General features: G+C 40.3%; 2 protein-coding genes and 2 long non-coding RNA genes across 14 annotated transcripts in view; 3 read left to right on the top strand and 1 right to left on the bottom strand.

Annotated features, from left to right (window-relative positions):
- Positions 1–5,982: 5,982 nt before the first annotated feature.
- Positions 5,983–7,456, top strand: LOC135395564 (uncharacterized). The gene is made up of 3 exons (XR_010423172.1): positions 5,983–6,055; positions 6,623–6,683; positions 7,091–7,456. It is a non-coding gene; the product is annotated as an uncharacterized LOC135395564 (long non-coding RNA).
- Positions 7,457–8,881: 1,425 nt separating this feature from the next.
- LOC135394392 (uncharacterized) lies at positions 8,882–19,852 on the top strand. Of its 4 annotated transcripts, none has more exons than XR_010422872.1 (6): positions 8,882–8,981; positions 9,096–9,155; positions 11,074–11,146; positions 11,392–11,483; positions 12,877–12,969; positions 14,418–14,582. XR_010422872.1 is itself a non-coding variant. In XM_064625125.1 (6 exons), exons 1-5 carry the CDS (start codon positions 8,977–8,979, stop codon positions 14,520–14,522), a joined length of 336 nt encoding a protein of 111 aa, XP_064481195.1. In that variant the 5' UTR covers positions 8,882–8,976; the 3' UTR covers positions 14,523–14,531; positions 19,735–19,852. The 4 variants fall into 4 exon arrangements, 3 of the variants coding, with proteins under 3 accessions (XP_064481195.1, XP_064481194.1, XP_064481193.1); XM_064625125.1 differs by lacking the exon at positions 11,392–11,483 and adding an exon at positions 19,735–19,852 and having other exon boundaries at positions 14,418–14,531; XM_064625124.1 differs by lacking the exon at positions 11,392–11,483 and adding an exon at positions 15,994–16,975 and having other exon boundaries at positions 14,418–14,531.
- LOC135394393 (uncharacterized) lies at positions 17,573–23,233 on the bottom strand. 4 transcript variants are annotated; one of them, XR_010422875.1, is made up of 5 exons: positions 23,128–23,233; positions 22,123–22,178; positions 21,404–21,804; positions 21,229–21,305; positions 17,573–18,862 (listed from the first exon to the last, which is right to left on the bottom strand). It is a non-coding gene; the product is annotated as an uncharacterized LOC135394393 (long non-coding RNA). The 4 variants fall into 4 exon arrangements; XR_010422876.1 differs by lacking the exon at positions 23,128–23,233 and having other exon boundaries at positions 17,573–17,820; positions 18,777–18,862; positions 21,404–23,117; XR_010422874.1 differs by lacking the exon at positions 23,128–23,233 and having other exon boundaries at positions 22,123–23,117.
- LOC135394391 (uncharacterized) overlaps positions 23,165–23,455 on the top strand; it is a 42,584-nt gene continuing 42,293 nt past the window's right edge. For 3 of the 5 annotated variants that reach the window (XR_010422870.1, XM_064625120.1, XM_064625121.1), the window contains exon 1: positions 23,165–23,426. Coding sequence is in view for 3 of the 5 variants with exons in the window: in XM_064625120.1 (XP_064481190.1) it covers positions 23,173–23,426 (254 nt within the window). In the remaining 2 variants the exon portion in view is untranslated. Of the gene's footprint in view, positions 23,453–23,455 lie in introns of all 5 variants that reach the window. The other 2 variants (XR_010422871.1, XM_064625122.1) reach the window with 2 other exon arrangements.

The raw sequence follows: 23,455 nt of genomic DNA, 5'->3' as shown, positions 1-23,455 counted from the left end.
ATACTGATGTATCCTAACAGTGTTTCACAGGTGTCCTGCCGTTCGATTCTTAATTACGTTATGTTTTGCATTCCGAAACTAGACCGTCACAGCAGTGCAGCGCTGGGGATTGTATACTACAGTATTTCCCAGCCAATATTTCAACAAGAAACGATGTGAGGTTAACAACCACCATGTATGTAATATCCCGTGCTGCGTTCTGGACAAAAATTGTTCCATAAAGAACGGTCCGGAAAAGGATATACTCGCATGGCAGAAAGAGATCGTTCTGTAGAATCACAGCCGTTGTTTTAGCCGTGTATCGGTTTCGTATGATTTATATCAAGCACCGCCGCAGAAAGTGTCTTTTAGTGAACGACTGCGGTGCTTTGCCTCGCAAATATGGACACACCGAAGCAGCCCAAATACGTTGTGAGCGTGATTTAATTGCTTCACGCAATTAGAACACGCTCGTTAGGACAGTTAATCAGGTAGTGATGTAAGCTTAATCAATTAAGTTACTTAAAAGTGGTAACACCTCCTTGAGACACAAGATTTACCTCTTCTTGAAGTACAGCCCTTCTATGTTTGTTTGTTTCTTCCTTCATTTGTTCTGATTATTTGCAGGCGCGGTTGTGCCAAACTGAATGTCCTTCTCGAGTACTCACATGCTTTTGCTGAATACAACTGCAGCGTGAGCAAAGCTGCTTAGGAACGGGGGCCTGCTATCCAGTGCTGACTTTGTCATGCTTGTTATGTGGAGCATGTTCGAAAAATGCAGCTGCACCTCTGAAACTCCAATGAGTATCATCGTCATCTAAAAGAGAGCGTCGTAGCACCGTTGTGAGACCAGACACGCTTCCTGAATATCTTCTATGGCACCTTCCGCAGTTGGCACAATTTTGTTCAACATCGAAGTCTCTCATAGGAACCACTTTGCATTAACTGTGACTCCCATCTTACATTTTGATGTGCAAGGGCCTTCTTGCACTACACACGTATGGTCTGCAACAGGATAATTGCAGCAGGACGATTTGGAGCTTGAAACAGTTGTGATTTTGTCATTTTGGCCCTTGTGTACCCCGTCTGTGAAACGTAAACAAAAAAAATCTAACACAATATGCTTTTGTAAAGAAGGTCACTGATGGTGAGTAAGAGAATATACAAGTTCAAGTTTATTCAACATTTTATATCATACATTATATTATTCAACATTTTATATCAAGTTTATACAACATCAAGTTTATTCAAGTTATTTCTTGCACTTATGCGTTTCAGGATACAATGAACGTGCAGGGAGGTCACAAAAGACTACATTTATTGTTTTATGACCTTGCTACAATGACAATATATATTTTAGGAACGACAATGGACAGGTACTCTCTCTAAATGTGTAGCACTCAATTTTAGGTTAGAATGAGCAATGAATAGCAACTTCCCTCCTGGTATTTTCTTATATATGATGAATTTTGAATTTAATGTGATCAAATATGTGTTAATTAATAATACATATAAGAATATAATATGTGATAAATGAATGTGATCAACAGTAGATGTAAACAACACTAGTAGCCAGAGAAGTGCATTCTCAATAAATAATTGTCTTCTTATAGCGTATATGTGCATGCCTATTAACTGAAACAATTATCCCGGTACTCACGGTTTTAATTTCTGAGAGTGTACTGTAGAGACGGCTTAGATCTACAACAGTTAATACAAGGTATTATATACTGTGAATACATTTAAAAATCCCATGTGACACATACTTTCTGGAGGTGCTGTGGTAATCAAAGTTTGTGGGCATTACGCAGGTTCTGCACCCATTTCTTGAGTATGTCGAGGCAGCTGTGAAGTAACCTGCATTGATGATGATTATTCCAAGTTTTATGGTGCATCGACAACAAAGGAAATAATACATCAGAACATTGGTTTGGGTGCAACCAGTTAAAAATGAATATGTTGTTTAATAAATGCATTGGACAAATGTTAAAACATCAGTTTAAAACATGGTTTACAATCCCTGTATCTTCTAAAAATTAAAAAGATGAAAACCTATTCTAAAAAGAATATGGGGAACTCTTCTAAAAATAATTATAATCTCTAATTATTATATTGCTGGGTGAAGGAGCCTAAAGTGTAAGGTGTGTTTCTGATGTGAACAAGTAAGAAAATATGCAAAACTGAGAGAGGCTAACCACAGTGCGTGCACTGAGGTTGTTCCTTCCTGTAAAGTAGAAACCAGTGGATGAGGAACGTGATACTTACCTGTACACCCAGCCGTATCACACTACACAGATTATTCACTGGGTAGCCCTCATGACGAAACCTGTATTGAGAGACCACTTTTGCCTTAAAAACTGCTTCAAATAGCATGACACGCTACAAATTATTACTATCGTAACAAGCTGATGATACAGCTCAGACAAAGGCGTTATTCAAGTCGCGCCACACCACCGTTACGTAGGATTCTTTGTCACAAATCAAACCGAGGCACAAAACAATACCAATACATGCAAAAAGGTGACAATCGTGGTCTCATTATGACGTAATACCGAACTTGTGCGCGAAGGTAATTCAAAGAAATGAATGTGGCACTTGCTTCCGCAGAGAACACCGTGTACCATGCTAGCAATACATGCAGAAAAGCGCTCGAGTGCTCGCACATATATTGATGACAACACTACCTGTGTAGTGTAACGTGTTCTTTCAAGCATATTATGCACTCAAACTGTATTCGCCGCCGGGTAAAATGCAAGTGTGCTCGATTGAACGTCGGAAGAGCGATCAAGCAACCTGCATACAGTGCTCGTTTTGGGCAAAAAAACACTTCATAATGGTCAACTAAATATACAGAATGAACGCCTGTTTATTCCTCGATAAAGAGTGACTCACCTGTATAAATTTAGGTCCTGTAACCTTGCCAGTACGGTTGGTACGACCGTAATTGCAAGAAGTTGTCATGATCGCTGCGGCGACTGTTGTGGGCACCGTAAGATGGCGGCCGGTTTCTTCACGCTCGCGCTCCCTATCCGCGATCCAGCCTTTTACAATCGAGATCAGTGGGGTGAGATAACTCACTCACTGAAAGCCCAGTGCAAAGCCAGTGAAGTATAAAATGAAAAAAATAGCCGGAGCCCTTTGGCTGCACGTATAGCATATGTTTGTAACTCAAGCGTCGCCATGCCAGTCCTGGACAGCTGTTTCGGCCTTGTTGGGCCTCATCAACAGGACGCAGGCAGGCAACGTTTGAGTGGATGGCGTCAGAAGGTCACGTGATTCCTCCCGTCAGGGTGAGATAACTCACTCACTGAAAGCCCAGTGCAAAGCCAGTGAAGTATAAAATGAAAAAAAAAAATAGCCGGAGCCCTTTGGCTGCACGTATAGCATATGTTTGTAACTCAAGCGTCGCCATGCCAGTCCTGGACAGCTGTTTCGGCCTTGTTGGGCCTCATCAACAGGACGCAGGCAGGCAACGTTTGAGTGGATGGCGTCAGAAGGTCACGTAACACGTGCGTAACCTGCGTCCTGTTGATGAGGCCCACGTAACCTGCGTTACGTGGGCCAGTTATGGGACATATATGGGTTATATGGGACAGTTTGCTATACGTGCAGCCAAAGGGCTCCGGCTATTTTTTTTCATTTTTTACGTCTTTAAGAGGGTTTTCGTAAGTCAGCGCCATCTAGTTTAAGGCGAGCCAACTACTCTCTGGCAGCGCGCGTCCGCCATATTTTGGGCAAGGATGGAAGCATTGCCCGCGCGCGGACAGTACGGCTGTTTGAACCGCGCGTCTGGGGTGATCTTTTGTCGTCCGCCGCCAGGGACTTGGTCTGCTTTCTCATCGAAGCATCGCTCTTTTTATGAGTTGTTCGTCCATCTGCATTTGTAATATCAGTCTCTTGTTGCGTGCCCTTCTGCAGCCAGCGTGGCATGAGAGACGCCGAAGGAAACAAGGCATATGCACAGACTGTTTGGCGGCTAAAGTTCACATGATACATGGCTTTCCAAATAACGATCGTCAGAAGCGTGCTGTTGCCATTCTAAATGGGCGAACTATAAATACCTCGCAGGCGAAAGCATAGAACATATAGTAGAATAGTAGGAAGCATCGGCGAAAGCATGCAACACAGTAAGGTCCCACATTCAAAATACACGACTGGTCTTAAAATGTGCATAAAAAACACAATACAGCATGCAAAAATATGGTGTACCGTATCTGAAAGTCGACAAAGCAACGTGGATGGAAGTTGAATCCGTATATGACACGCATACTGTTCTCGCTAACGCGGCCAGACGTGCCAGATGAACTCATATGTGCACAAAAAGGGTACACACGTCTTTGGGAAAACCCATCTGGTATGATCGTCAAGTTTCTCGACCACGGACTTCTCGTTCGCCATCGCGCGCTCGCTTACCATACACGGCACCACATGTACGGCGTGCCCAAGATATGGCCGAGTTTCGTCTGCTAGAAGGTGGCCAGGCTGACTTTTGAAAAGGGCACTACAGTACTACATGAAAACTTTAAAAGTACTACATGAGTACTTTATTTTTTTTTGTTCTGATATATTTATGCTACAATTATTGTTTTCACAAGTCACTACCGCCTGTAGTGACTGATTATGGAATGTTTAGTTGCTCTTCGTATTGTTTTACTAGTGCATACTTACTGTATGCCGAGTTGCCGACGTACAAGTGTGATCGGATAGTACGGATGCCGGTATCTCGGAGGCTCTCAATTGGATCTACCAGCGGCTATAAATTAGGCTATAAACATTGCCTACACACGGCACTTACAATGCCAGTCTGAAGAATCTAGTATGCTCGAAACGGTATTCCTTTTTTTGTTTTTTGCACTCGGTTACATAATAATAATAATAATAATAATAATAATAACAATCATAATTTAACAACCATAAAAGTTAAATAATAATTTTACTCACCAAAGCAAACTACAAATATAATAAAACAGGCCCGTCTAAGCCGAAAGGCTTGTGGCGCTCGCCCTGAAGCAGCCAGCGGTATACAGTTTGACAGTATATGAATATATAAAGGTACTACATCCTATGATAAAGTTGCCATAGCGCTTTATTTAGTTTGTACTTCGGTTCCAAAAAAAAAAAAACTGTCGAAGGGGAGCTCATTAAAGTTACGAGGTACATAGCATTGCCTGCGACAAAGTCCATATTTTGTGTGTGAGAAATGCACAACAAAGTTAACCCGCCTGCGTCTAGAAGGGCAGCATTCGCTAACCGTGGTCCTATATGAGGAGTCCCAAAAATGTTTTTACAACATGCAATTTACCTTGATAATAACTCTATTATTCATGCAAAAATGACATTTTGATATGTATATTTCTGGTAAGTAAGCATTATCAAATATCTGAATTCATACAAGGCGTTGGTGCAAAAGACTTTTCAAAATTTCCGTCGTAGAACAGACTTCTTATTATTACCCGAAAACTTCAGTAACATATTTGAAAGGCTCCTTTCCTCCATGTTCTCCCTTCTTTTTCTTTTACCTTACACCCGCTCAGAAAAATGATGTCAGTCGACAACACCAGTGACAGGGGACCCCTTTTCTTCTGGTGTACCAGGTTGCAAAACCGTACAAAGGAGGTGAAGGCGATAAAGGCTTCGGGTCGACACACGGAAACCAACCAAAAAAGATATGGGAAGGTCGAGCGGCAAGGCCTCGCAGCGGGAGACGCGATATTCCCTACACAGTCTTTTTTTTTTCCTGAACGCCAAGAGGAACGATTCCAGAAAAAATAAAAGGACACATTGGAGAAAAATAATAACTATGGTCACCTGACAACATAACAGGTTCTTGTTTGAGTGTGGCAAAAAAGTACAGTTCGGCCTCCTTATTATGTGGGACAGGATGATATATGCATTTCTTTCTTTTTTTAGAAGAATTTCTGAAGCGTAAATTTTTACTCCAGATTTCGTTGTTTTGAATGCTGAGGTCTCAGTTAATTCAATCTAAACTTGAAAACGTGAAATGATCATGGCAACTTCTTGCAATTACGGTCGTACCAACCGTACTGGCAAGGTTACAGGGCCTAATTTTATACAGGTGAGTCACTCTTCATCAAGGAATAAATAGGCGTCCATTCTGTACATTTATTTGACCATTATGAAGTGTTTCTTTGCCCAAAACGAGCAGTGGATGCAGGTTGCTTGATCGCTCTTCCGACGTTCAATCGAGCACACTTGCATTTTACCCGGCAGCAAATACAGTTCGAGTGCATAATATGCTTGAAAGAACATGTTACACTACACAGGTAGTGTTGTCATCAATAGATGTGCGAACACTCGAGCGCTTTTTTGCATGTATTGCTAGCATGGTACACGGTGTTCTCTGCGGAAGCAAGTGCCACATTCATTTCTTTGAATTACCTTCGCGCACAAGTTCGGTATTACGTCATAATGAGACCACGATTGTCACCTTTTTGCATGTATTGGTATTGTTTTGTGGCTTGGTTTGATTTGTGACAAAGAATCCTACGTAACGGTGGTGTGGCGCGACTTGAATAACGCCTTTGTGTCTGAGTTGTATCGTCAGCTTGTTACGATAGTAATAATTTGTAGCGTGTCGTGCTATTTGTAGCAGTTTTAAGGCAAAAGTGGTCTCTCAATACAGGTTTCGTCATGAGGGCTGCCCAGTGAATAATCTGTGCAGTGTGATACGGCTGGGTGTACAGGTTAAGTATCACGTTCCTCATCCACTGGTTTCTACTTTACAGGAAGGAACAACCTCAGTGCACGCACTGTGGTTAGCCTCTCTGTTTTGCATATTTTCTTACATGTTCACATCAGAAACACACCTTACACTTTAGGCTCCTTAACCCAGCAATATAATAATTAGAGATTATAATTCTTTTTAGAAGAGTTCCCCATATTCTTTTTAGAATAGTTTTTAATCTTTTTAATTATTAGAAGATACAGGGATTGTAAACCATGTTTTAAACTGATGTTTTAACATTTGTCCAATGCATTTATTAAACAACATATTCATTTTTAACTGGTTGCACCCAAACCAATCTTCTGATGTATTATTTCCTTTGTTGTCGATGCACCATAAAAATTGAAATAATCACCATCAATGCAGGTTACTTCACAGCTGCCTCGACATACTCAAGAAATGGGTGCAGAACCTGCGTAATGCCCACAAACTTTGACTACCACAGCACCTCCAGAAAGTAAAGGCATATGTGTCACATGGGATTTTTAAAGGCATTCACAGTATATAATACCTTGTATGAACTGTTGTAGATCTAAGCAGCCTCTACAGTACACTCTCAGAAATTAAAACTTGTCAGGGAACTGTGATAATTGTTTCAGTTAATAGGCATGCACATATACGCTATAAGAAGAAAATTATTTATTGAGAATGCACTTGTCTGGCTACTCATGTTGTTTACATCTACTATTGATCACATTCATTTATCACATATTATATTCTTATATATTATTATATTATCACATATTCGATCACACTAAATTTAAAATTTAGCATATACAGTCAAACTCCTTTATAGCGAACACCTTTTTAACGAAAATACACGTACAACTACTGCAAATTTTTTTTGCAGTCCCGCTGGAGCCTATAGGTCCAATAATGGACATTCTTTTTAACGAAAATACCTTTACTGCGAATTTTTTTTTTTTTGCTGTCCCTGAGTTTCGTTGTAAAGGAGCTTGACTGTATGAGAAAATATCAGGAGGGAAGTTGCTATTCATTGCTCATTCCAACCTAAAATTGAGTGCTACAAATTTAGAGAGCGTACCTGACCATTGCCATTCCTAAAATATATATTGCCATTGTAGCAAGGTCACAAAACAATAAATGTAGTCTTTTGCGACCTCCCTGCACGTTCACTGTATCCTGAAACGCATAAGTGCAAGAAATAAATCTTGAACTTGAATAGACTTGATGTTGTATAAACATGACATAAAATGTTGAATAATATAATGAATGATATAAAATATTGAATAAACTTGAACTCGTATATTCTCTTTACTCATCATCAGTGATCTTCATTACAAAAGCATATCGTGTTAGACTTTTTTGTTTGCGTTTCACAGACTGGGTACACGAGGGCCAAAATGACAAAATCACAAATGTTTCAAGCTCCAAATAGTCCTGTTGCAATTTGAAGACCATACGTGGAGCTGCATTGTTTGGAACATGCTCCACATAACAAGCATGACAAAGTCAGCACTGGATAGCAGGACCCCGTTCCCACGCAGCTTTTCTGACGCTGCAGTTGTATTCAACAAAAGCATGTGAGTGCTGGAGAAGACATTCAGTTTGGCACAACCGCGCCTGCAAATAATCAGAACAAATAAAGGAAGAAGCAAACAAACATAGAAGGGCTGTACTTCAAAAAGAGATAAGTCCTGTGTCTCAAGGAGGTGTTACCACTTTCTAAGTAACTTAATTGATTAAGCTTACATCACAACCTGATTAACTGTCCTAACGAGTGTGATCTAATCGCGTGAAGTAATTATTTGGGCTGCTTCAGTGTGTCCATATTTGCGAGGCAAAGCACCGCTGTCGTTTCCTAAAAGACTCTTTCTAAGGCGATGCTTGATATAAATCATACTAAACGCATACACGGCTAAAACAACGGCTGTGATTCTACAGAACGATCTCTTTCTGCCATGCGAGTATAACTTTTCCCGGACCGTTCTTTATGGAACAATTTTTGTCCAGAATGCAGTACGGGATATTATATACATGGTTGTTGTTAACCTCAAGTCGTTTCTTATTGAAATATTGGCTGGGAAACGTGCTGTAGTACAATCCCCAGCGCTGCACTGCAGTGACGGTCTAGTTTCGGAATGCAAAACATAACGTAATTAAGAATCGAACGGCAGGACACCTGTGAAAGGCTGAACCACAAGTTCAACATAAGAAAAGCAACTGGGAACGAGATTACAGGAAGTGACGTCATACTTCAACGTGAGGCAACGCGGTCGTTATTTGAATAGATGTCGTAAGTTTTCTAGCTTCATTTGAAATAACACAATGGCGCCAAATATCAATTGATTAGTGCATTCTGCGTCTAAATACATCTACTTCTCTTCATATATCCGCTGTTTTATTACAGGATTCCCCCCTTACTTCACGTTTTCGGAAGGAGCAGAAAATCCACGGCTACATTCGCAGAGTAAGTATAGCTATATTGTCTCTAAATACGTTACCAAGACCACTTCAGAAATTGAACTCATTTAATTTGACTAATGAACTACCTCACGCGACACACCTCCTGGCCGAAGCATTTCTTCGCATTTCAATGTAAAGCTCACAAGAGTGGTTTTTAATCCAGACTTAGTATAACTCTACTAAAGAAGTAGGCATTATGGTATATTCCAGAAATCAGTTTCACCTCCTTTCCCCAACTTTTTTCATCACTCAACTCTCACACTTAACGGCACGACGCATCTCCTATCCACTTACCGATGATTCTTGCCAATCTTAGAAATTTTACTCCCCCACCCAGACTAAATATGTTTGTATTGTCTGTAAATAGAAATCATGCCCTGCTCTAGAAATGAATTTCATGTCATTTGTTCAATTCTTTATTTCCAGAAATTGCATGGTTTGTCCTACATTCCATCCCAGCCGTCGGGAGAAATTATTGCCTCTTTTAAAAATATTTCTTCCCCACTCAGACTGAATGTATATAGACAAGGTTTTGTAGTTGTCACTGCAGATTTGGAATCATTCCAGATTTATCAGAGTCCCGAAAAAAATTACAATGGAATGGCCGAGGCTGTTCTAGGAATGGTATGGGAATGAAATTAGTCATTTCTCTGCAGGAATAGTGGTAGTTTTGCTTTTAACCCAACCTTCCCTATGGGTCCTCCATCTTGTATAATTTTGTGTTATCTATTTATTCTTTTAATTTACCATAAGAAATGTAATGAAATTATAACAACCCCACTGGTTCCTGCCCTTGCGCCCTTTGCAAGCACGCACTGCACCTGCACACCGTCAAGATCAAATGGTCTTTGTATTTTTTAGTTTTTGTGCTGGGTGATCTAAATCTCATCTGGCACTTTTGGGCTAGCTAACTACGGTTACCCGTCCCTTCCAGGGGTTGACACTGTAACTGAACCGTAACCGAAAACCGCAAAAAAACTTTTTTTTAACCAGTACCGAACTGTAAGCTTGTTTTGTCTCCCCTTGAACGAACCGGAACTGAACCGAAAAAATATGATGCAGTAACCGGTTCGCCATACGGTAAAAAAGCATGGAGAAAGGGAAAACAGGAGAAGCGCCCTCTTTTCAACGGCGTGCAACGTGTCTGCCTGCGCATGGGGCTGTGGGATACCCCTATGTACCACATGGCCACTTTCTTCTCGCTTCTTTTTTTTTTTTTTTTCCTTTATGAATTGGTGATAGCCTTTTGCAATGGAGTTCAATGGTATGCTACCTGTATGCCATTTCCCAGCACGTTTTGGTGCAGTAAAAGATTATCTGCTGTTAACTGCATCGTTCTTTATATATGAAGTGTCGAGGCAAGGGAGGAAGAGAGAAGGAGCAAGCCATTGCCGGAACCTGATATTAATTCTCACGTGTGGTACACTGATTAGCACAGCACACATAAACCGGTTCGAACCGATTAATATTGGTTTGAAAGCGTTATCTTGGTTGCACTGAAGCGGAACCAAACCGATAACCTTGAACTTGTACTGAACAAAAAAAAAAATAACGGTTTTGAGCCGTGGTGCCTTCTCTTTTTTTGATGGGATTAAAGGAATGGAATGAGGTTGTCAAGCTATTACAGGAGTGGGAATTCACAACACCTTTCCATTCCAAGGAATTAAACGGAAGGGAATTATCACAGATGTCCATTCTTCGGATTAGAATGGAATGGGGACCCCATTCCACGACCGTGATATAGATGCTGCACTGCTCATTTTCGAACCACTTGCCAATCTTTCTTTCCAATGTTCAAAATGCCTTTACTCATGTCACAGTCAAGATAAGTTTGTGCACTCTAAATACACATTCTGAAGCATTCAAGAAACAAATTTCATGTCATATATTCATTGCTTTAACACTCAACTTCCACATTCCAGGGCACGACCTTCGAACCACCTGCTGACGTTTCTTTCCAAACTGAAAAATATTTCTACCTCACACACATTCAATGTAAGTTCATATTTTCTTACTCATTCCAGAGATCAATTTCACATTATGTCCCCAATCCTTTCATCACTTGCCCCACAAATTTCGCTGCACCGCTCATTTTCGTAGCACTTGCTCATCTTTTTTTAAATGTTAAAAATATTTCTACCTCACTCAGGCTCAAGATAAATCCAGGTTTTATCAGTAGAAACCCTCAAGCAACCCAGAAATCAATTTCATCTCATTAACTGCATTTTTTATTCACACAGTGACCACATTTTGGAAATAACTGCTCCTGTCTTAAGCAGTGTGCGAAATTTATCTCCGATGTTAAAAATACTTCTACCCCCCTCTGGCCAAGGTACGTGCATATCCTTCAAGTAGATATTCTACAGCACTCGACAACACGTTTCATGTCATTCACTCAATTATTTCACCACTCAACTTGCACGATGAAAGATGGATAGCACATAAAAGGTTAGCCACCTGTGGTACTCACATCTTCTGGATTTCCGGCCCAGGGCTCTACAAATTCCTGGACTGGAAATCCAGAATATCTGTCTTCAAGTCCTACAGCTGGCTAACCTTTTCAATGACTTCTATCTTTCATTGTTAATTTCGTAGGCAATTTGAGGCTTGTATGTCTTTCTCCTTTCTATGCTGTTCCAGCCTCACAACATAAGTTCTCCCATGTTCAACTTGCACGTTCCAGGGCGTGTCAAATCTCCCAAGCAGCTGCCGATGTTTCTTTCCAATTTTAAAAATATTTCTACCTCACGCACATTAAAGATCATGTTCTATAAATATACACACTGCAAAGCCTTCCAGAAATCAATTTCACCTCATTTTCTCGATGCTTTATTCGCTCACCTCATGAATTTTGCTGCACGTCCCATTTCACAAGCACTTGCCGATGTTTCTTTCCAACGTTAACAATTTCTGTACCCCACTGTGATTCAGTTGAAGTCTCTGTGTCTCTATCCTTCAAATACGCACTGATGTCCCCGGAAACCAGTCTCGCCTCATTTGCGCAATGCTTTCGTCATCCCCGTCATGCATTTTTCTGCTGCACCCATTTCTAAACTCTTTGCCTATGTTAAAAATATGTTAAAAATATTTCTACCCCACTTAGACTCAATTTTGGTCACCATTTTATAAATAGATATTCTGAAGCTTTTCAGAAATCAGTTTCACCTCATTTCCTCCACGCTTTCATCACTCATCTCACACATTTCCCTGGGATGCCGATTCCACAGCACTTGCCGATGTTTGTTTCTAATGTTGAGAGTATTTCTACCCCACCAAGATTTAATTTAAGTCAGTATCCCATAAATAGACACCCTGAAGCAATCTAGAAACCGATTTCACCTCATTCATTTTTTATTCACATAATGGCCACGTTTTGAAAACGCTCGTCGTTTTCGGAGCACTTCGCGAAATTTCTTTCCAACGTGAAGAATATTTCTACCTGACTGAGATACAATCTCCTTACTCCATATACTCACTCCATATACTGTCACAAACACCCTTAGACAATCTCGAAACCAGTTTCACCTCATTTGCTCAATCCTCTCATCACGCATCTCATGCATTTCACTGAATGGCCCATTTCTGATGCACATGTCAATGTTTCTTTCCAATTTTAAAAATATTTCTACTCCACTTATTCACAAGCTAACTGCATATCCTATAACTAGACATTGTCGAGCATTCCAACAAAAATTTCATGTCGTTGCATTCGTTTCACCCCTCAGCTTGCACTTTCAAGGGTGCATCACACCTCCGAACTATCCGCTCCTCAGCACCTTTCCAATTTTACAGATATTTCTACCTCACACAGATTTAAGGTAAGTTCATATGCTATAAATGGACATTCTAAACCCTTCTAGAAATCAATTTTATATCACTTCAATCATTTCGTTACCCACCATGCATTTCGCTCAATGGCCCATTACTCAAGCATTTACCTGTGTTTCTTTCCAACGTTAAAAATCCAATGGCATCCAGTTTAGCTCCATGTCCTATAAGTAGACACTCTGCAGTTTTCCATAGACCAATTTCACTCACCTCATTTGTTCAGTGCTTTCCCCACCCACCTCTTACATTTGGCTGCAGTACGCATCTCCGAGGCACTTGCCGACATTTCTTTCATATGTTAAAAATATTTCCACCCCAACTGGATGCAGTTTAGGTCCATATCCTATAAGTACACACTCTGTAGTTTTCCAGAAACCAATTTCACCTCATTTGCTCAATGCTTTCCCTACCAAACTCTTACATTCCGCTCAAAGGGCCATCTCCGAGGCACTTGCCGACATTTCTCTCATATGTTAAAAATATTTCCACCCCAACTGGATGCAGTTTAGGTCCATATCCTACAAATAGGCACTCTGTAGTTTTCCAGAAACCAATTTCACCTCATTTGCTCAATGCTTTCCCTACCAAACTCTTACATTTCGCTGCAGTACGCATCTCCGAGGCACTTGCCGACATTTCTTTCAAATGTTAAAAATATTTCCACCCCAACTGGATGCAGTTTAGGTCCATGTCCTATAACTAGACACTCTGTAGTTTTCCAGAACCCAATTTCACCTCATTTGCTCAATGCTTTCCCCACCAAACTCTTACATTTCGCTGAACGGCCCATCTCCGAGGCACTTGCCGACATTTCTCTCATATGTTAAAAATATTTCCAACCCAACTGGATGCAGTTTAGGCCCATATCCTATAAGTAGACACTCTCTAGTTTTCCAGAAACCAATTTCACCTCATTTGCTCAACGCTTTCCCCACCCAGCTCTGACATTTCGCTGCAGTACGCATCTCCGAGGCACTTGCCGACATTTCTTTCATATGTTAAAAATATTTCTAACCCAGCGATAATCAATTTTACTCCATATGGTATATGTGGATAATAGGAATCTCTCCAGAAATTCAGCATCAAGTAAAGACAATTTATGCATGCCAGGAAATTCATTTCCTTCGCCATGGCACGTTTTCTTTTTTTCTTTGTAAGTTTGCATGTTTCCTTGTACAGCATACCTCTCAACCTTCGAAGAAATGCTTTGAAATATGAGAAAATATTGCTGTTGCACTGCTGCAAGACTTAATGTGCTACTTTTACGAGTACAGGTTCTCTAGTATTGTACATGTTGTTACTGTAACTGTTTCCGCTTCGGTTTTTTTGGCAGTTGCATTTCATTAAATGTATGCTGTACAACTTCTCGTGTTGCTGTACTTTGCTCTTGGTATTTTCTTTTTCACACCTCTGACATTTTTCTCTGAACTTCACGTAGGTGGAGAATGGGTGCTTTGACAGACCACCTTCCAAGCTGGATCGTCTAGCAAAGGAACTAGGACAACACAGCCATCTAACCAAACAATTCCTGCAGCTCTTGTGAATTCATATGGTAATGTAATTTCTAAATCTAACCAAAATAAACAGCTGTTGCCACATTTTATATCATATTTATTTTGAACTCCAAAGTATAATATCATGTCTACATACATATGTAACATTTTTTACATTTCACAATCTGAAATAGCACTTCCTTTTCCGCATTACATCCTGTACACTGTAATTGACAATATCACAATTTGTCAATCCAACTAGTACTCAGAAAATGGTGCATTTAACGCATACCAATTAACGATGTAGTGGTGTGGGGCTAAAGTTGTACCTTCAAAGACGTCAAGGTAGAGAAATGGAGGAGTTGTTAGACAAATAAGTCCAGTACATTGCATTCACCAATTTTTCGATGAATCACTGTAGAGTCGCTCAAGAAGTTGCATTGTAGTACAGTAGCCATGCTCACATCTCTTTTAACCCATTTAAAGAGGCACTGCTTAGTATCGGGTGCTTGCTTTATTCTAGCTTGCGTATACTTGAAACAGGCTTACGAACTAGACTCTTCAATGTTGCTGCTGTCAGAAGAAGAGCATCAGGGAAACAGAGACTTGGATGTGTATATCTTCGATGGGCGTTACCAAAGCTCTGTGCACCCATAGTGTTTCTCTTTATCATAGTGTGGACAGATCACGTGACGTTCGCACATGAAGGATAGTTCAAGGAAAAATGATGCTCAGCAGGTGGAACGTTCTCGATGGCATTGTGTCATGTGTTCTTGCTCTTGTGGTAACCAAAACTAGAGGACGTGGTCTTCCTCAACACAGACAGTGATGGAATGTCCAAGTGGCACATGTTTCTGGCCCCTCGCATGGGCACTGCTGTTAAAACTTACTGCCTGGCACGTTGTTATTCTTGCAGTCTACAAAAGGTCTTTTTTTGTGGCCGCGTTGCCTAAATTGTGAATCAGTTGAACCATTTTCCTGGATCACAGTAACGTGGTGAAGTCCTAGAAGTTGCAGTGCTTGCTCTACATGTCCTGCTTGATGCACGTGGAAATGATCTGCATGTATACCTGCTGTCTTGTTTCTGGCAACAGATACATATAACTGATCTTCATGCCCTCCATTTCATTGAAGTAGTCTGGTAAATTTTGGACTTCTTGATTAGCAACAATTAGTTTCTGTCTTTCATACTCTCCGGTTTCCTTTTCCTTGATTGACGAAATTGTTTGGGATTGTCTTCTTTTTGTTTATGTTTTCTTTTTGTTTGTTTTTCCTTCTTCTTTTTTTTGTAGATTGCGCTGCGTTTCGTCTGATAGTTGCAGGAAGGTTAGCACACCATTTCTTGTACCTGTCGTGCATAACATTGCAGACTCTTTCACCATGTTTTGGCTTTCGTACATGGAATATTTACAACCTTTTTACATTCCCACACTACCTTATGTGACTGTGCTTATAAACATCGCTTTAACATTCTTGGTGCCCTTTCTTCATCACATGCTCTTGTTTTTCCTTTTTCTGCAGACACTTCATGCCACTTCAACTTTATATGCTTCTCTTATGGCACATGTCTACTTTGTTCTCTGACTGGCAAAGCACATAATTTCCAAGCATTTCAAATTTTTGAGAAGTTTATGGCTTCATCTCACCACATGTTGTCTCTTTTAATGAATGCACTGTTTTCTGAAGCCTACTTGCACTGACAAATTGTACTGTTCATTGCTAGGTTTTCAGGACTGCTTTATGCCATTTGTGGTACTAGGCCGCTGAATAAGTAACTTGTGTGTATGCTGTTTGTGGAAACTTAAAAGAATTGTGGACGAAATATACTGTCTTTTAATTATGCTGTCTCCTTGATAATCTCCACTGTGAAGATGTTTTTTTTTTTTTTTGGTACTTCACCTTTGTGCACTGCGACCATAATAGAAATGAGGGTGGTAATCTATTCTTTTATAGGCATATGTTTTTTTTTCCTTATGTTTGAATAGAAAAGGCATGCTTAACCTATTTCGAGATATATCCAAATGACAAGTTAAAAATACAGTTTTAAGAAATGTAAAGGAAAAGCTTACCGGTAGTGGGTCACTGGAAAAACTGAATGTAGAGCTTTACATTACAAATTATTTTTCTTTTACCCTGTTTCATTCCTACGGCAAAGTTTGTAAGATATTACTTTGCGCGCTGCCCTAGCTCTACATCTTGGAGATGTTTCATTTCATTTCAAAATTCCTTTATGCACTAGCATGAAATACTAGTTTGTTTAGTTCCTAGGACACATACTTGCCTATACAAACTGCACTGTTGCGGAATGATTTGTTATTACAGTTTAGTGCTACACGCTTAACCCAACTATGTGCTACCACTTATGGTAATGCCAAACCCTTTCATTTCTTTTTTCTTTATAAACATATCCCCTCAAATCTATCAAAGGAGAAGCTGAGCCAACTCTGGTCAGCTTGCCACTTTAATACAGTCAAACTCCTTTATAGCGATCACCTTTTTAACTAAAATACCACTACAGCAAATTTTGTTGTGGTCCCGCTGGAGCCCTATAGGTCCAATAATGGACATCCTTTTTAACAAAAATACCTTTACTGCGAATTCTTTTTGCTGTCCCCGGAGTTTCGTTGTAAAGGAGCACACAAAGACGCCACAGCTGCTTCCATCAGGTTGCAAACTGTGTTTGGTGTTCACCACGTAGGTCCATTCTCGGTTCTCGTACATTGGGGTTGTCTGGAGGAATTTACCCACACGCTTAGCTGTATCCAGCAAGTCACCTTTCGCAATTCTCTTCATTGGGTCCAAGCAAAGGATTTTGTTTTCATCTAAATGGATAACTATCAATGTGCTCAAAGAAACTAGTGCTGGTAAGAGCACACTGGAGCTCTCCGTGATTGGCCCTGAGAACTTATGTCAGGTGAAAAGTAGCATGATTTCATGTCATTCTCCGTCAGAGTTTGTTATCCACCGAAATGAGACAGGAAAATCACAATTCTTCCCGACCTCATAGAGGGATTTTCATATCCCTAAGTCGTTGCATATATCGGAAAGTCACAGAAAAAAAAAATTACTACTCTGAAAAACAAAACTTTATTGCTCGATATAGGCCCTGAAATCCACAAAATTTATTCACTATTCCCTGAATTGTACAGCACATTGTCAGTGGCAGAGACGCTGCAATGGACAACAATGAAGACAAGGAGTTAGTAAGAAGATGAAAATTGCTGAATTGTTGTTGGCTTCAGAAAGCATGTCCGGGACCCATGGACGCTTCGACCTGCAGTTGACGATAGCAGGGGCGCAGCTGGGTTTTCATCACTTTCTCGGACGGCCATCACAAGGCTCAGACCCCTGCAACAGCCGTTACTTCAGCTGTCCTACTGTAGTTCAATATAAAAGATTGTGACCGGTCTGCTACATGCAGGCTCAGCGAGAGAAATCGCGGCCCCGGAAATCAATCATGTCCAGAACCCCACCTCACTTCCCGATAACGTGGACTTAGTATATGATTAGGACGGGCTTTGGGTGACACGAGGCCCTAAAGCAGGGGCACCTGGGCGCCCGCCCAAGCGTGATAGAAAGTAGAAATTTAAGTTTCGAAGTGGAAGAAGCAAGCAATACAAAGAATGAAGCCAACAATTATTGTTCTTACAAATTCATAAATTCATGAAGCCATAGTCTACGACAGGTCAATACAACCAGCACCGCTTGCAAGGCGCTTTACCCTGAAAATAAGGTACCTTAAAAGGGGTAGCTGATGGGCACCCACAACCAAACCACATAGGCCTCTTGAGCCACAGGGAAAAGGAAAGTTGAAACAAACGAAAAATGATCATGTGCAGGTAGTAGGGCTCAAAACTCCGCTAAAATAGATTTTTAAAAATATGCCGCAAGAAATCGCAGCATTCCAGAATACAGCAAGTTACGCTACGCTGACAATTTTCTGAGGTATAGCGGAAAACGTGTGAAGGAATTGAAGAAATCGTAAATTATATACAGTCAAACTCCTTTATAGCGGACACCTTTTTAACGAAAATACCACTACTGCAATTTTTTTTGCAGTCCCACTGGAGCCCTATAGGTCCAATAATGGACATCCTTTTTAACGAAAATACCTTTACTGCGAATTCTTTTTGCTGTCCCCTGAGTTTCGTTGTGAAGGAGTTTGACTGTAAGTGCCAGAAAGATTTTGAGGTGGAAAAATAAATACGAGCACAAATGAGACGCTGAAGTGACCATAAGTGACATTGAAACGATAATTTATTTTGCACAGTTGAAATACTGAGAAGAAAAGAAAGTAAGCTCACTCAGCCTGTGTATTGGCTATTAAACGGTCCATATGACACTGTGCTCTGTGTTGGCACTGCAGCAAGTGCGATATTGCGATTGTTACCTGCAATGAGATATGTAGTTGGTGGACTACATATTTTAAGAGCGCATTGCTGAGCTGTGGAAAAAAAAAAAGAAAGAAAGAAATTCAGAATTGACGAAGCATGTGGCAAGATTTCGGAATGTGTACAGTTCTCCGATACAACTCTTTGAATTACGTATGTTAAAGTAGCGACACAGTGGTTAAGTCTTGAAGCTGAAGTGACTGCAAAATTACCCTGATGCATGGGCATAGTTCAACTCCTTCCTCAACTTTTACAGCTTCTTTAACTGTGAATTCTCAATTCATTAACAGTATTGACTGATTTGACTTGTTAACGCATGGTCTGTTTCGTTGAATTAACAAAACCGAGGTACATGTTTCAACATACAGCACACCAGCTGGCTTTGCAGCACTTATCTTTCTTCACGAAGTTACGTTGAATGTATGTGGAGTAGAAATATTTTTAATATCGGAAAGAAAAATTGGCATGCATTTGGTGATGCACTGCATGCTGGAAGGAGGAAGTTCAGTGTTGCCAAAATGCTTGAGTTTGTCTACTTGAAGGAAAAACACTTATATCGAGCATGAGTGTGGCACAAGTATTTTTAACATTGGAAAGAAATTTCTCAAACTACTACAGACAGGAGTACTGTTTTTAAATTTTGGCCAGCGTGTGAACATAAGGAGTGAATGCGATGAAATTGATTTATGGATAGCTTCAGGATGTCTGAAATTGAATCTCAGTGAGGTGAAAACATTTTTAACACTGGGAATGAACATTTACAAGTGCTTTGGAAATGGGCATTGCAGCTACAGACAGGATGTGGGTGGTAAAGCATGGAGCAAATGAGGTGAAATTGATTTCTGGAGAACTACAGAGTGTCTACTTATAGGATATGGACCTAAACTGCATCCAGTTGGGGTGGAAATATTTTTAACATATGAGAGAAATGTCGGCAAGTGCCTCGGAGATGGCCCTTTGAGCGGCATGTAAGAGTTTGGTAGGGAAAGCATTGAGCAAATGAGGTGAAATTGGTTTCTGGAAAACTACAGAGTGTCTATTTATAGGATATGGACCTAAACTGCATCCAGTTGGGGTGGAAATATTTTTAACATAAGAGAGAAATGTCGGCAAGTGCCTCGGAGATGGGCCGTTCAGCGAAATGTAAGAGTTTGGTAGGGAAAGCATTGAGCAAATGAGGTGAAATTGGTTTCTGGAAAACTACAGAGTGTCTATTTATAAGATATGGACCTAAACTGCATCCAGTTGGGGTGGAAATATTTTTAACATAAGAGAGAAATGTCGGCAAGTGCCTCGGAGATGGGCCGTTCAGCGAAATGTAAGAGTTTGGTAGGGAAAGCATTGAGCAAATGAGGTGAAATTGGTTTCTGGAAAACTACAGAGTGTCTATTTATAGGATATGGACCTAAACTGCATCCAGTTGGGGTGGAAATATTTTTAACATAAGAGAGAAATGTCGGCAAGTGCCTCAGAGATGGGCCGTTCAGCGAAATGTAAGAGTTTGGTAGGGAAAGCATTGAGCAAATGAGGTGAAATTGGGTTCTGGAAAACTACAGAGTGTCTATTTATAGGATATGGACCTAAACTGCATCCAGTTGGGGTGGAAATATTTTTAATATATTAGAGAAATGTCGGCAAGTGCCTCGGAGATGGCCCTTTGAGCGGAATGTAAGAGTTTGGTAGGGAAAGCATTGAGCAAATGAGGTGAAATTGGTTTCTGGAAAACTACAGAGTGTGTACTTATAGGATATGGACCTAAACTGCATCCAGTTGGGGTGGAAATATTTTTAACATATGAGAGAAATGTCGGCAAGTGCCTCGGAGATGGCCCTTTGAGCGGAATGTAAGAGTTTGGTAGGGAAAGCATTGAGCAAATGAGGTGAAATTGGTTTCTGGAAAACTACAGAGTGTGTACTTATAGGATATGGACCTAAACTGCATCCAGTTGGGGTGGAAATATTTTTAACATATGAGAGAAATGTCGGCAAGTGCCTCGGAGATGGTCCGTTCAGCGAAATGTCAGTGGTGTGTGTGGAAAGCATTGAGCAAATGAGGTGAAATTGGTTTCTGGGGACATCAGAGTGCGTATTTGAAGGATAGAGACTTCAACTGAATCACAGTGGGGTAGAGAAATTTTGAGGATTGGAAAGAAACTTAGGCAAGTGCTTCAAAAATGGGACGTGCAGCAAAATGCATGAGGTGAGTGAATAAAGCAGTGGGAAGTAAGGTGAAATTGATTTCTGGAAGGGTTTAGAATGTGTATATTTATAGATGGGTTGCACCGGCCCTAAAGAAAGAGGGAAAAAGCACTAGGAAAGCTATGGTGTGACGTCACGTGCAACCCATGTATAGAGTATGAACTTGCCTTGAATGTGTGTGAGGTAAAAATATTTTGAACATTGGAAAGAAACATCGGCAAGTGGTTCGGAGAGATGACACGCCCTGGAACGTGCAAGTTGAGTGGTGAAATAATTGAGTGACTGACAAGAAACCTGTTTCTCGAGTGCTTGAGAATATCTACTTATGGGATATGCACTTACCTTGGCCTGAGTGGGGTTGAAATATTTTTAGTAGAAATTTCGCATGTAAGACTGCTTAGGACAGGAGCAGTATTTCCAAAATGTGTCCATTATGTGAACAAAAAATGGAGTGAGTAAGATGAAATTCATTTCTGGATTGCATCAGGGTTTCTACTTATCAAAACGTGAACTTATCTTGAGCCTGAGTGAGGTAGAGATATTTTTAACATTTCAAGGAAATGAGCCATGCAGCGAAATTTGTGGGGTGAGTGACGAAAGGAATTGGGAAATAAGGTGAAATTGATCTCTGGAATGCATCAGAATGTCTATTTATAGATTATGAACTTACCTTGAATGTGTGTGAGGTCAAAATATTTTTAAATTTGGAAAGAAATATCAACAGGTGGTTCGGAGGTCGTGCCCTGGAATGTGCAAGTTGAGTGGTAAAGCAATGAACATATGACATGAAATTTGCTCCTAGAATGCTTCAGAATGTCTGCTTATAATAAGGATATGGAATTTGATTGAATTGACTATTGAATATCAGTGGGGAGAAATGGAAAGAAACTTCGCAAACTTCTGCAGATGTGCGCAGTGTTTTCAAAATGTGGTCATTATGTGAATAAAAAATGAAGTGAATGAAATGAAATTCATTTCTAGGGGAAGGCATGATGATTAGTTGTACGCTATATTATATAAATATGGTTAGTCTGAGTGCGGGAGGAATATTTTTAACGTACGCAAAACATTCCGATGACAACTTGGGAGGTGGAGTGCAGGATCAAACGTGTCATTTCTGCACATAAGAAATTTACCAAATGGCATTAAATGCATTTCTAGAGCACAGCTTGATTTCTAGTTGTAGGCTCTATATATGTTTAGTCTGAGCAGTGAAGAAATATTTTTAAAACATGCAATAATTTCTGCTGACAGCTTGGATGGAATGTAGGACAAACCATGTAATTTCTGGAAATAAAGAATTGAACAAATGACATGAAATTCATTTCTAGGGCAGGGCATGCTTTCTAGTTATAGACAACATAAATATATTTAGACTCAGTGGGGGAGTAAAATTTCTAAGATTGGAAAGAATCATCGGTAAGTGGATGGGAGATGTGTCATGCCGTTAAGTGTGAGAGTGGAGTGATGAAAAAAATTGGGGAAAGGAGGTGAAACTGATTTCTGGAATATACCATAATGCCTACTACTTTAGTGTTATATTAAGGCTGGATTAAAAAACACTCTTGTGAGCTTTACATTGAAATGCGAAGAAATGCTTCGGCCAGGAGGTGTGTCGCGTGAGGTAGTTCATTAGTCAAATTAAATGAGTTCAATTTCTGAAATGGTCTTGGTAACGTATTTAGGGACAATATAGCATTGCTTAGTGTGCGCATGTAGCCGTGGATTCTGTGCTCCTTCAGAAAACGTGAAGTAAGGGGCAATCCTGTAATAAAACAGCGGATATATGAAGAGAAGTAGATGTATTTAGACGCAGAATGCATTAATCAATTGATATTTGGCGTCAGTGTGTTCCGTGATATGAGGACTAGACTAGGAAAAATGACAAAAGCATAATAATCCGTCGCTGGGGACGACATGCAGCAAAATCGTGTTAACTATAGTTTAATCGTGTATAAAAAAAGAAAAACGGTTGCAGCAGGTAGACGAACGACTAATCTATCGATATTAAGCAGTTATTTTCAATAAAAACGCTAAATTATTTCAAATAAAGACAAAAAACTTACGGCATCTACTCAAAAAAAACGACCCGCCTTGCCTCACGCTGAGAAATGACGTCACTTCCTGTAATCTCGTTCCCAGTTGCTTTTCTTATGTTGAACTTGTGTAATTTCCCTCTCTCTTGGGCGCGATGGCGCGGTTTTACCAATTTTTCTAAATTTTACGAAGGCGACGAGGCCGAGACAGCGGGGACCGCCACGACTTGTGTGTGTATTGTTTATGTGAAAGTAGTGGGAAAACTAGTTATCGTGTTGGAGTTAGTACAAAATGGAAGAAAATTTTGTGGTTCTCACAAGGAAAATAAGTACACACTCTGTCAAAGATCTGCAAGTA

Source organism: Ornithodoros turicata, chromosome 5 (assembly GCF_037126465.1).
Source record: "Ornithodoros turicata isolate Travis chromosome 5, ASM3712646v1, whole genome shotgun sequence".
Lineage (NCBI taxonomy): Eukaryota > Metazoa > Arthropoda > Arachnida > Ixodida > Argasidae > Ornithodoros > Ornithodoros turicata.
Note: the sequence above shows the minus strand (reverse complement) of the source record. Positions and strands in the feature narration are given on the sequence as shown.

Coding starts and splice junctions, on each gene's coding strand:
- LOC135394392 (XM_064625125.1), top strand. Junction 9,156..11,073: donor TCCACGGCTACATTCGCAGA/GTAAGTATAGCT, acceptor TCCACATTCCAG/GGCACGACCTTCGAACCACC. Junction 12,970..14,417: donor CTACCTCACACAGATTTAAG/GTAAGTTCATAT, acceptor AACTTCACGTAG/GTGGAGAATGGGTGCTTTGA.